Source organism: Archocentrus centrarchus, chromosome 10 (assembly GCF_007364275.1).
Source record: "Archocentrus centrarchus isolate MPI-CPG fArcCen1 chromosome 10, fArcCen1, whole genome shotgun sequence".
Taxonomy (NCBI): Eukaryota; Metazoa; Chordata; class Actinopteri; order Cichliformes; family Cichlidae; genus Archocentrus; species Archocentrus centrarchus.
The window spans coordinates 7,324,796-7,337,539 of record NC_044355.1 but is presented as its reverse complement, the minus strand read 5'-3'; the positions used below and the strand labels follow the sequence as shown (position 1 = coordinate 7,337,539).

At 38.3% G+C, this 12,744-nt stretch overlaps 2 protein-coding genes across 2 annotated transcripts; both read right to left on the bottom strand.

Moving 5' to 3' along the window:
* Positions 1-3,751: 3,751 nt before the first annotated feature.
* On the bottom strand, positions 3,752-5,668 carry LOC115787123 (signal-regulatory protein beta-2-like). The gene is made up of 6 exons (XM_030739697.1): positions 5,623-5,668; positions 5,145-5,468; positions 4,394-4,747; positions 4,063-4,185; positions 3,932-3,975; positions 3,752-3,835 (listed from the first exon to the last, which is right to left on the bottom strand). Exons 1-6 carry the CDS (start codon positions 5,666-5,668, stop codon positions 3,752-3,754), a joined length of 975 nt encoding a protein of 324 aa, XP_030595557.1.
* A 3,441-nt stretch (positions 5,669-9,109) lies between these two features.
* LOC115787484 (signal-regulatory protein beta-2-like) lies at positions 9,110-10,990 on the bottom strand. The gene is made up of 6 exons (XM_030740217.1): positions 10,933-10,990; positions 10,493-10,819; positions 9,867-10,199; positions 9,660-9,785; positions 9,330-9,385; positions 9,110-9,235 (listed from the first exon to the last, which is right to left on the bottom strand). The coding sequence occupies exons 1-6, from the start codon at positions 10,973-10,975 to the stop codon at positions 9,110-9,112; spliced, it is 1,011 nt and encodes a 336-aa protein (XP_030596077.1). The 5' UTR covers positions 10,976-10,990.
* Between the last annotated feature and the right edge of the window lie 1,754 nt (positions 10,991-12,744).

Genomic DNA, 12,744 nt, shown 5'->3' with positions numbered 1-12,744 from the left:
AACCACTACCATTGTTCCTGTCCCCAAGAAGCCAAGGATCACTGGATTTAATGACTACAGACCTGTGGCACTGACTTCTGTGGTCATGAAGTCATTTGAGCGTCTGGTGCTGTCCCACCTCAAGTCCCTCACAGCCCCCCTTCTGGACCCCCTGCAGTTTGCCTACAGAGTCAACAGGTCTGTGGACGATGCCATCAACCTGGCTTTACACTTCATCCTACAGCATCTGGACTCCCAGGGAACCTACGCCAGGATCCTGTTTGTGGACTTCAGCTCTGCCTTCAACACCATCCTCCCTGATCTCCTCCAAGACAAGCTGTCCCAGATGAACGTGCCTGATCCCATCTGCAGGTGGATCACTGACTTCCTGAAAAACAGGAAGCAGCACATGAGGCTGGAGAAGAATGTCTCGGACTCCCGGACCATCAGCACCGGCATTCCTCAGGGCTGTGTCCTCTCTCCTCTGCTCTTCTCCCTGTATACCAACTGCTGCACCTCTGACCACCAGTCTGTCAAGCTTATTAAGTTTGCAGATGACACGACTCTCATCGGACTCATCTCAGACGGAGTCGGCCTACAGGATGGAGATCAAACGTCTGGTGTCCTGGTGCAGCCACAATAACCTGGTGCTGAACGCCCAGAAGACAGTGGAGATTATAGTGGACTTTAGGAAGCACACAGCCTCTCTACCCTCCATCATCCTGACTGGCACCCCCATCACTACAGTGGACTCATTTCGCTTCCTGGGAACTACCATCACCCAGGACCTCAAGTGGGAGCCCTTCATCACCTCTGTCGTCAAAAAGGCCCAGCAGAGGATGTACTTCCTGCGGCAGTTGAAGAAATTCAACTTGCCAGTAAGGACCATGGTGTAGTTCTATACTGCCATCATCGAGTCCATCCTTACCTCTTCCATCACTGTGTGGTACGCTGGAGCCACCACTAGGGACAAACAGAGTCTACAGTGCATTGTGCACTCTGCTGAGAAGGTGATTGGCTGTAACCTCCCATCTCTCCAGGACCTGTACACCTCCAGGACACTGGGGCGTGCAGGTCGGATCACAGCCGACCACTCTCACCCTGGGCACAGACTTTTTGACCCTCTCCCCTCAGGCAGGAGGCTACAGTCCATTCGGACCAGAACCTCCCGCCATAAGAACAGTTTCTTCCCCTCTGCTGTTGGACTCATAAACAATAACTCTAAGACTGTTACCACCACCCTCTACAAATGCTGATGACCCTATGTCTATGCACCTGTCTGTTTGCACTGATGTACATATTACTGGACTATAGTTTACATTCTTTTATCTTTTATTCTCTGCACTGTATATTTTGTAATATTGTGTTATAGTTCTAATATCTCTGTATATTTGTAATTTGTATCTTTGTAACATTGTCTTATAGTTTTTATACTTATTTGTTTTTTATGTAAGCACGAAGTACTGCAGCAATTTCCTAATGCTGTGAACCTGTTCACCCATATGGCAATAAAACCTTCTGATTCTGATTCTGATTTCTAAGGCAGCTGGTCTTGAGTATGGTTGATTGCTGTGAACCACACTGACACATGCAAACAGTTACAGGTTTTTGATGCTGATTTTTTTATACCATGATTTGTCTTTTTAAATAAACAAATTAAATAAAAAACATTGTGTTTTCTTTTACTGTGTTTGGGATCATTGTCATGCTGAAAAATGAAACCACTGGCAATCAGATCCTTTCCCAGATGGTATTACATACTGGATCAAAATCTGATTGGACTTATTAAGATTCATAATTCCATCAGTTTTGACAAGATCCCCAACACCACTGCAGCCCCAAACAATGACAGAGCCTCCACCGTGTTTTACAGATGACTGTAGACACTCGCAGTTGTACCTCTCTTTGGAACTCCTCTGTTCATATTAACAATGATCTGATCCCAATAGCCTCCTCACCATTTTAATCACTGTTGGAGTTATGGTATAAATTCCATTCTGTTTATTATAAATTATCATATCTTCTGTTTGTATATTTTCTATAAGTTGTTTTATGTACATATGACTGTTGTTTTTATGTTTGAAATGGGAACACGTGGTGACATTTCTTACAAAGGAAGTTGTAGTTACCTGCAGGCTGTTTCAAGCCTGCAGAGAACACATATAGGATACGTGTCTCGTATACGCCATGTTACATGCGCACATGTCACAGTATGCTTACGACCATATATGGTAAGGAAAAAGCCAAGAATGTTGTTTATTACATGCTGTAAACTGCGTTTGGTGTAACCCACGTGATCTTATTGTGAAAGTCCGAATAAAAGCGCTGCGCAGGAAGCGGTCCTTCAGGACAGATAACTTCCGCTCAGCCGCGAGCTGAGTTCAAGGAACGGATCTCTCCTCCTTGTGCAAGTTCAAAAGAGTTGTGTGTTTGTTCTCTGAGTTATTAAAATGATCTGAACCTATCAATCACACTCTGGATTTTGTCCAGACATATGATGTAGAAAATGAACAGTATTCCCTGAAAACCCTCTTTTGCCTGACAATTTCCTAATAACACTTAGATTTTACAATAATGGACTACACACCACTAGAAAAACTATTTCAGTACACAAAATTTAAAGAAGTGTTTCCTTCTTTGTTATCACTTTCAATGCCATGCACCAACACAATGCAGAACAACTACCTAAACTTTGCTCCAAAAGAAGTCAATTATTGTGTTAATAATGTTACATCCTCACTGTGTATGATGCTGGACACTGTGGCTCCTCTGAAGAAGGAAGTAACAAATCAGAGAAGTTTGATTCCTTGGTATGTCTCACAAATGAAGGATTTAATGCAGAAAACTCATAAAGTGGAGAGAAAATGGCATTCCACCAATTTAGAAGATCCTCATCTGGCCGAGGAAAATAGTTTGTTGTGCTAGAAAAAAGTCCACCATGAATCTAGGACATCTTACTATTTGTCAGTAATAAAGGAAAACAGGAACAATCCCAGCTTTCTACTTTAAAAACATTTATTGATCTAGATGTCTTAGCTAATCATAGGCAGATTTCTAAGAAGATTATTTATAAAACAGCTGAGTGATCATTTGTGTAATTTCTAATACAGAGTTTAGAACACATTGTTGGTATTCAAGCAATTAAGGGATTAAATATCATCATGTATACCAGTATTTTATTTGCAAAAAAAATGCAAGTAAATGGAGTTGAGACAGATTAAATTGGATATATACTAAATAATGACACTAATGACAATACCCCAGATTAAAATCTTTAATGGAGAGTTATTGTGGAGAGAAAAAAAAAAGGTATGGAATGAGAACAGGGGAATGCTGTGACCCAGCCCCAGATAAGCAGAAGAAGATGGATGGATGGATGGATGTTGTGAGTCCATGTAATATGTGCCCTAAATTCTTTGCCATCTAATCACATCATGGTGTTTTGTTTATAAAGCATGTTTTGCAGACATGTAGTCACAAAGTTCTCATCAAGAAAATAGTATAATAAACAGAAGGACTAGGAAGAGAAACACACAGTTAAAGTACAGTTAGTAGCAATACAAAACCAAGTCATGATATAGAATAAAAATATAAAAGTAAACAGATCATTTCAAAAAGTTAATGTGAGAAAGAATCACAACAGGAAAATTGCTTAAACAATACTGTTTTTCAGTAGTTCTTTAAAGGAGCTGGAGGAGGACATGAGCTAGGAAATAAGACATAAAAAAAGAAATAAATGTTCATAACCAGTCTAGATTGGGAATGTTGCAATTCACGGCTTTGGATCCTTTATTCTACATCCATCACTTTTCTTCATGGTAAAAACAACAGTAGAAAACATAGATATGTCCTTATTCTGGAGAAATAGGATAAATAAAAAATTTAGAAATATCCAAACTTTAAAAACCTTAAAAATGATTTATGAGAATAATCCTACCATTAAGCACTTTACCTGTTGTCTTTTGTGATCACTAAAGTTTTTCTGCAGGACAGCAGCTTAATTATTGAATATACAGATAATTAATTGAAATGTAAGATTCACATACTTTTGTTTCATAGATAATTATGAGTAACTTCAGTTACCTTTGCTTTGATCACTGTTGTTTTTCCTGATCGAGTAAATGAGGACAGCAATAACAATAAGAAACAAGACAGAGCACAGCAGAAAAATAACTGTACTGGCCGTCTGTGACCAACTGCTGGTTTCTGGAACAAAATTAAAAGTGAAAAACAAAAGGTTAGAAATGACTAAAACTATATGTATAATATGTATATTTATAAATATGTATAAAGTTACCTCCTCATGAAATTACAGTGAGCATGAAATAAAATTTGTAATACCTAATTAATTAATAATTGAACAGTTTTCACTATATATACTAGCATTATGTTGTGATTTTTAAAAAAATCATACCGATTTTCAGTGTAGCTCCATTTCCAAATAATATCTCCCCACATGTGGCCACAGCACAGTAATAAGTCCCAGCATCAGAGGAGCTGACGTTCTTAGAGAAGCGATAAACACAACTCTTTTGAGTGTCGGACCTCTTCTCACATTCAGCTTGCCTCTTTCCATCAGTGTAGATGATATTTGGATGAGCTTTATTTGATCCTTCTCTGAAATAGAGGACACTGAGCTCTACTGGACACGTCTTATCAGAATCTGAGAGGACTGAACACTGGAGAGACACAGGATCACCTGGACGGACTGGATCCAATACTGTTGGCCACTGAGCAACAATTAAGTTTGATGTCCTCTGGGTTTTTCCTGTGTGATTAAACATACATAACAAAACAAAACAAAAAAAACTCTTTAAAAATGACCTCCCAATGGTGCTCTATAACATTTACTTAGACTTTGTAAAAAATTTAAAATTCAAATATATAATTTGTGTGTGTACAGTTTCCCATAACTTTTTGTTTAAACATATAATGTACTGTACTGTAAAATGACAAATGGGAGAGAGTAAAATTGGAAATCGATTTACAAACACATTAACATTCCTAACCGAATATTTAAACTTGATATTTTAAATATTTTGAATCTGTATTTTTTTTACCCACCCATGTAAAAAAGTTATTTTCACTAAGACTTATTAACATGACACCTTTATGTGTGGTTAAGTTTTCACAGTGAGTCCAAAAGGCTGCAGTCACATAATTACCTTTTAATAACAAATAGGTTCCACTCCAGGTATTCACATTCCATTCCATGACTGCACAGTGATACATTCCTTCATCTTCAGGGATTGTCCTGAATATGGACAGATTGCTGATGTTCTTATTGTCTTTTACTTCCAATCTTCCACCAGAAAACTCTCTTTCATACTGAGGGTGTGTAGTTCGCCGCAGTGTCGCAATCAATTTCAGAGTTTCTCCTGCACTCTGCTTGTACCAGTGAACTTTGCTGCTTAAATCACCAGGAGGTAAAACACATGTCAGAGTTACAGGTTCACCAAGTTGAACGGTGGTCACCTGAACCAGCGAATCTGCAGTAAATTTAAACAAAACATGTGAAACAGTATAGCAAATTATTCTATAATGTAAATAATGTAAAAATCACAATTAACCATTGCATATCCACTTGGATAGCAGATTCTTAAATGGCAATAAGAAAATTGGTTATAATTAGATAAAACTTACATCCTTGGTGAAGAAGAACAAGGAGTGTTACCCCAAACAGAGTCATCGTGACACTGTCTTTACTTGAAAAGTTTTTGATATATCAGTGGCTGAGGGAGATGATGCGATCCAGGCCATCACCATCTGATTGGTTATCACAGTCTATGTAGTCAAAGCGTATTTCCTGCCACACTGGTATTGTCCTCCATTGTGTGAAAAGGCAGAGAGCCCAAAAACCTGTGACAGCACAAAACAGTCAATCACTATTGTGGTAATACACATTATCTTTGATTTAAGTTTTGCAGTGCCAAATAAAGCATAGAAAACCCAATACTGAGCATGCTTTGAAGTAGACCACTTTGGGGTGGGGTGGGGTGGGGGTGGGGCAGGAAAATCTTTCATTCTGAGTTTGTCATTATTTTTTACTTTTCTTCTAGCACCACCATGGGGGGTAAGTCACATGTTTCTGAGTAAAATGACTGCTACAGAAACACTCATCAGTTCTGGTTTGTAAAGGGGCTAAACTGTCTCTCTCTACAGTGGGCATTGGTTCAGCCTGCTCAGTTCCTCTGAGTGACAAAATGTCATGGACCCTTATGAATGACAGGTCCAGCCTGTAGGTTTCTTCTGAAATATAAAATGTAATGCAGTGATGTTTTAAGCCTAATCTTAAAAATAAAGAGGGTGTCTGTCTCCTGAATCCAAACTGGTTCCACAGAAGAGGGCCTGAAAGCTGAAGGTTCTGTCTCTCATTCTGGATTTAGAAACTCTAGGAACCACAAGAAAACCTGCCGTCTGAGAGCGAAGCGCTCTATTGGGACAATAAGTATTATGAGGACCTTAAGATATGATGGGGCCTGATTATTCAAGACCTTGTATGTGAGGAGAAGGATTTTAAATTAAATTCTGGATTTAACAGGTTGCAAGTGAAGAGATGCTAATATAGGAGAAATATGGTTTCTCTTTGTAGAGCCTGTCAGCACTCTCACTGCAGCATAATGCTAGAATATCTGGTTAAACACCATGTTCCTAAGATAGATGACTATCACTGTGCAGAATGGAATAATCCTGAATGGAGTGGGACATGTGGAGGGCATTTGAATACAGTAAACTCATTGTCGTGTTCAAGAAACTAGTTTAAGATTATCTGAGATTTCTGACATCAGAAGATGGAAACACTGTGGTCATAGAGGGATGGACATGGTCAGCAACTGAGGTAAGCTATGGGCTTTAAATGATGCTCAGTTGGTACCAGCCAAAAGTCTTCCAAGAAAAATATCTTCACACCTTCACACCACCACTTGGAGCCAGAACCAGTGACAAAGCAGGATGGGTCAGGAACTTCTGACCCTAACATCTGAATTTTGCAGCAGAAATCAAGACTAATTAGGGTGGCTGCAGCTCAGGAGGTAGAGCAGGTCATCTGCTATTCGGAAGGTTGGTGGTTTGATCCCTGGCTGCTCCAGTCTGCATGCCAAAGTATCCTTGGGGAAGATACTGAACCCCAAGTTGCTGTGTGATGTGTTCATTGGAGTGTGAATGTTAAATAGAAAGCACTTAGCTGTAGAAAAATCTACTGGTGTGAAATGGTGAATGAAGACATGTTGTATAAAGCAGTTTGAGTGCTCAGGTAGAGTAAAAAAGTGCTATATAAGAACCAGTCCAGTCCATCAGAGCAAGTAATGTTTTTTTTTGTTGTCTTTTGTTCAGTTTTAGTAAACATGCACGAATTGTCGCCATGGTTTCCTGTTATTAGCTAACAGGAGTGGCACCGGATGTGGTTTTGTGCTGCTGCAGCCAGTCTGTTTCTAGGTTCACCCTATTGTACGTTCAATGATGCTCCTCTGCATACCTTAATTGCAACAAGTCATTAGTTCAGGTACTCTTGCCTTCCTGTCAGCATTTTCTCCCACTGAACTGCTGCTCACTGGATATTTTCTCTTTTTCTTACCAATCCCAGCAGATCAGCAGTTTCTGAAATACTCAGACCAACATGTTTCACATCATTTATATCTGGGACCAAGAACCATGTCAGGCTGAGAGTCACTTAAATCACCCTTTCCCCCCAATTTATGCTCACTTTGAACTTCACCAGGCCATCTTGATCATGTCTACATGCCTAAATGTATTGAGTTGCTGCCCTGCAATTATATATTAGTTTAGATATTTGTGTTAAGAAGCAGTTGAACAGGTGTACCTAACAAAGGGGAAGGTCAGTGTATGTACCTAACATTTAAGATTTTACTAAGATCACATTATGTGTTTATCTAAAGTTGTTTTTATTTATGTTTTCTTTATTGTGGATGAAAACCCATATAGACAGAAAAAACTAAAGCCATTAAAAAGGAAATTAAATGCATCTTTTTCTTCACTATCTTTTGCTGTCTAAAAAGGTATTTGTAAAATTAAATCATGAAAATGCATTCTTCAAAGGCTTTATGAATGTAAAGTGTTTATGTACGACTGCCTTGGATGTAAGAGGTGGCATTCTAACTCAGCAAATTTGCCCAGTAAAATAATGAAAAAGTTATTAGTCTGTTCCATGTTGTATGTGCTTTTTGTTTCAGCAATTACATCTGCAGTGGTCAATAAGCTAAGTGGGGGGTTTATTAAACATTTAATCAGAAAGTTTAATTCAACATGTCTTGCTCTTTCACAATTGTAATCAATGGCAACCATTACATTAAAATACACATAATGCAATCATTCAGAAACACAGATTAAAAACAAGTTTTTATTTTCAGGCTTTCTGAGAGCCTACCCATGATGAGGCTCTGGGATTTTCTTCCCACTTCAGTCTATATCAGGGATCCTCAAATCCAGGCCTCGAGGTCCGGTGTCCTGCAGGTTTTAGATGTGTCTCTGCTTCAACACACCTGAGTCAAATATAGAAGTCATCAGCAGGACTCTGGAGAACTTGACAGCATACTGAGGAGGTAATTCAGCCATTTGATTCAGGTGTGTTGGATCAGGGACACATCTAAAACCTGCAGGGCACTGGCTTTCGAGGCCTGGAGTTGAAGAGCCCTGGTTGATATGCTAACAACATAAAAACTTAATTTACCCTGTTTGCTAATAAGTTGAATCAAATAAAAAATGCTAACGCTGGACAAATTAGGATTCCAGTGAGTAAAGTGTGAATAAAATCTGATCCTCGGTCGTGGACATGTGAAGGATCAATTGCTGGAATTATTAATCTGAAGTCAGTCATAAGTAGTATGGTGAGATCATCATGGTAATTATACTATGCCATATTATTCATTTGATAAATAATAAAATTATAAATCAATCATTTAAAATTTAAAAAACAAGGAAAAAGGAAATGTCCATAAAAATCATGCTTTCATTAAAATTGGGCACAAGTTCTTCATATTAGTTCACGTTCACTCAAAGTGCTAAAAACCAGCCCACAGAGTCTCATATAATGTAAGAGTGTGTCTATATAGACACACTCTTACTATATGTCTATATAGACACACTCTTACTATATGTCTATATAGACACACTCTTACATTCTAACTTGAGAATAAACACTTTCTTTTTCTTGTTCCAGTTCAATTTTCTTCTTTCCTCGTGTAGCTTTTCTTCCAGAGAAGTGCAGAGCAGCATAATTCAGATCATGTCCACCTTCAGTCTGTGCAAAATACAATACAATAATTTCTGTTGTTACACTGAGCTGTCGAGAATCACGTTAATAATATCAAATATGATTTGATTTGATTACTTACACTATCGTCCACTGTTTGCTTCAAGTCATTTTGTCTTGCTTGTGAAGAGCTGTTCTCTGTTTATAAGAGTGATAAATAGGAATATCATCTACAGGGTCTGACATTTTAATTAGCCTTCAAACCTGGCTCAACTTATTTGACTATTATATTTACATAAAAATGAACTTAATGACCCTGATTGGTCAAATGCAATGAGGTATCCCTTGAGCAAGCAATATCAAGACTAACACATACAACAAACACTTAATTTTACATGAATTAAAATGATGTTTTCAATGTGAGGTAAACTAAGGAGCTATTAAAACTTTTAATTTAATGAATATCACTTACTTTTAAATTGTCCACATGCTGCTCTTGGAGTTCGGTAACAGATGAAAATAATGTTGAGAATCATAGAAATGACCAAGCAGGTTGTTGTTATTACCAGTGCAGTAAATTCAAATCCTACTTTTTTCTCTAGAAAACCAATAGAAATGATTAGTGATTCTGACAGAAACGGAGAGACTTATGTGTCATGATATATTTTTAAAATTATACCTATATGCAGTTTAGTTCCATTTCCAAATATTATCTCCCCACATGTGGCCACAGCACAGTAATAAGTCCCAGCATCAGGGGAACTGATGCGATAACTACAACTCTGCTGAGTCTCAGATCTTTTCTCACATTCATGATGTTTGTTTCCATCAGTGTAGATGATGCCAGGATGAGATGTTTGTGATCCTTCTCTGATCCAGAGCACTCTGAGACCTCCTGGACACGACTTGTTGTTAGAGTCATTGATTACTGAACACTGAAGAGTCACTGATTCTCCTGGATGGTCTGTTTTCTCTTGAACAACAGAATAGTTTGATGACCGCTGAGTGTTTCCTGTTTAATATAAATGTATTAAATGTGTCCACAAAACACTTTAAAAGAAAAACAGTTGTAACAGTTATAAGATATATTTCACTTAAAGCTGCTGTCAAGATCACTGGAAAAATTTAAAAAAATATACAGATGAAATTTATCTTAAATATTGTTTTAATAAAATTTGAATTTAAAGTTTTGTGATATTGCAAAACCTGGTCATTGATAATTGATCAATTATTTTGTTTAAAATTTATGTGATAAAGCTTTAGTTGTTGAAGCAAAATTTTTATAAAAGAAGATCACATTTCTACCTTTTACTAATAAATACGTCCCGGTCCATTTAGTATGTTGGAGCCACTCTGTGAATCCACAGTGATAGATCCCCTCGTCTTCTTGGTTTGTCCTCAAAATGGTCAGGTTGCTAAAATTTTTGTCATAATTAACCTTCCATCTTGAGCCAGGAAACTCAGGTGCAAACTCAGGTGCTGCAGAATCCTTTAGTGTCCAAATTCTTTGCAGAGTGTCCCCAGCACTCTGCTTGTACCAGTCGACTCTACGGTTGTACTCAGTCTTAGGCAGGACACACGGGACAGTTGCTTGTTCACCAAGTTGAACTGTAGTTACTGGAATAAGTGTGTCTAATTTGAAAGAACACATGGAAAATCTAAAACCTTAAGCCACAAAACCACGATGCAAACAGCATACATGTGCTAAGTTATTCTGAAGTTCCACAGAATAAGAAAACACTTACATCCTCGATGAATGACAAGCAGTGTAACCCATAACACGATCATCTTAGCAATATCTCTTTTTAGGGACCTTGTATGTTTTTCAGTCAGTGTAGGAGGTATTACAACATGGCCCTTTTATGTCACACTGTCAAATGAATCTGATTGGTTGTCACAGAAAATAGATTCAAGGGCACTTCCTGCCACATTGCTTTCATCCAGTCACCTCTTCCTTATCCATTCACTCATGATTTCACTGATGAAGTAAACAAGTTGAGGTTTAATTCCTATTTGAAAATATGCTTAACCTTTGGTTTCAGTTACTGATTACATTAGCTTTCATTTCCTGCCTGGTTAAATTTAGTTAGTAAAACTAGGTTAGGTCATGACTTCAGTTCAAATAGGCTGTTTTACAACAATATACACATCTTAGAAAGTTTTGTTTTCTGGGATTACCTGGGTTTAGGTGCTCTGCCTACTCTAAAAATTAAGACACAAGCATACACAAATGGCATCTAGTGCCATTATCTTCAATTCAATTTCAATTCAATTCAATTCAATTCAATTTTTATTTATATAGCGCCAAATCACAACAAACTGTCGCCTCAAGGCGCTTTGTATTGTGGGTAAAGACCCTACAATAATACAGAGAAAACCCAACAGTCAAAACGACCCCCTATGAGCAAGCACTTGGCGACAGTGGGAAGGAAAAACTCCCTTTTAACAGGAAGAAACCTCCAGCAGAACCAGGCTCAGGGAGAGGCAGTCATCTGCCGCGACCGGTTGGGCTGAGGGGAGAGAAAGACATGCTGTGGAAGAGAGCCAGAGATTAATATCAATTAATGATTAAATGCAGAGTGGAGTATAAACAAAGTAAATAAGGTGAATGAGAAACAGTGCATTATGTGAACCCCCCAGCAGACTAGGCCTATAGCAGCATAACTAAGGGATGGTTCAGGGTCACCTGATCCAGCCCTAACTATAAGCTTTATCATAAAGAAAAGTTTTAAGCCTAATCTTAAAAATACAGAGGGTGTCTGTCTCCCGAATCCAAGCTGGAAGCTGGTTCCACAGAAGAGGCGCCTGAAAGCTGAAGGATCTGCCTCCCATTCTACTCTTAAGTATCCTAGGAACCACAAGTAAGCCAGCAGTCTGAGAGCAAAGTGCTCTGTTGGGGTGATATGGGACTATGAGGTCTTTGAGATAAGATGGTGCCTGATTATTCAAGACCTTGTATGTGAGGAGAAGAATTTTAAATTCTATTCTAGATTTAACAGGGAGCCAATGAAGAGAAGCCAATATGGGAGAAATATGCTCTCTCTTTCTAGTCCCTGTCAGTACTCTAGCTGCAGCATTTTGGATCAGCTGAAGGCTTTTCAGGAAGCTTTTAGGACAGCCTGATAATAATGAATTACAATAATCCAGCCTAGAAGTAATAAATGCATGAATTAGCTTTTCAGCATCACTCTGAGAAAGGATGTTTCTAATTTTAGAAATATTGCGCAAATGCAAAAAAGCGGTCCTACATATTTGTTTAATATGTGCATTGAAGGACAAATCCTGGTCAAAAATGACTCCAAGATTTCTCACAGTGTTACTGGAGGCCAAAGTAATGCCATCCAGAGTAAGTATCTGGTTAGACACCATGTTTCTAAGATTTGTGGGGCCGAGAACAAGAATTTCAGTTTTATCTGAATTTAGAAGCAGGAAATTAGAGGTCATCCAGGCCTTAATATCTTTAAGACATTCCTGCAGTTTAACTAATTGATGTGTGTCATCTGGCTTCATTGATAGGTAAAGCTGAGTATCATCTGCATAACAATGAAAATTGATGC

Coding starts and splice junctions, on each gene's coding strand:
- LOC115787123 (XM_030739697.1), bottom strand. CDS start 5,668: ATGACTCTGTTTGGGGTAACACTCCTTGTTCTTCTTCACCAAGGAT. Junction 4,748..5,144: donor AACCTATTTGTTATTAAAAG/GTAATTATGTGA, acceptor TTAATCACACAG/GAAAAACCCAGAGGACATCA. Junction 3,836..3,931: donor GTGATCACAAAAGACAACAG/GTAAAGTGCTTA, acceptor CTATTTCTCCAG/AATAAGGACATATCTATGTT.
- LOC115787484 (XM_030740217.1), bottom strand. CDS start 10,975: ATGATCGTGTTATGGGTTACACTGCTTGTCATTCATCGAGGAT. Junction 9,786..9,866: donor TGGAACTAAACTGCATATAG/GTATAATTTTAA, acceptor TTGGTTTTCTAG/AGAAAAAAGTAGGATTTGAA. Junction 9,236..9,329: donor AGCAAACAGTGGACGATAGT/GTAAGTAATCAA, acceptor TATTTTGCACAG/ACTGAAGGTGGACATGATCT.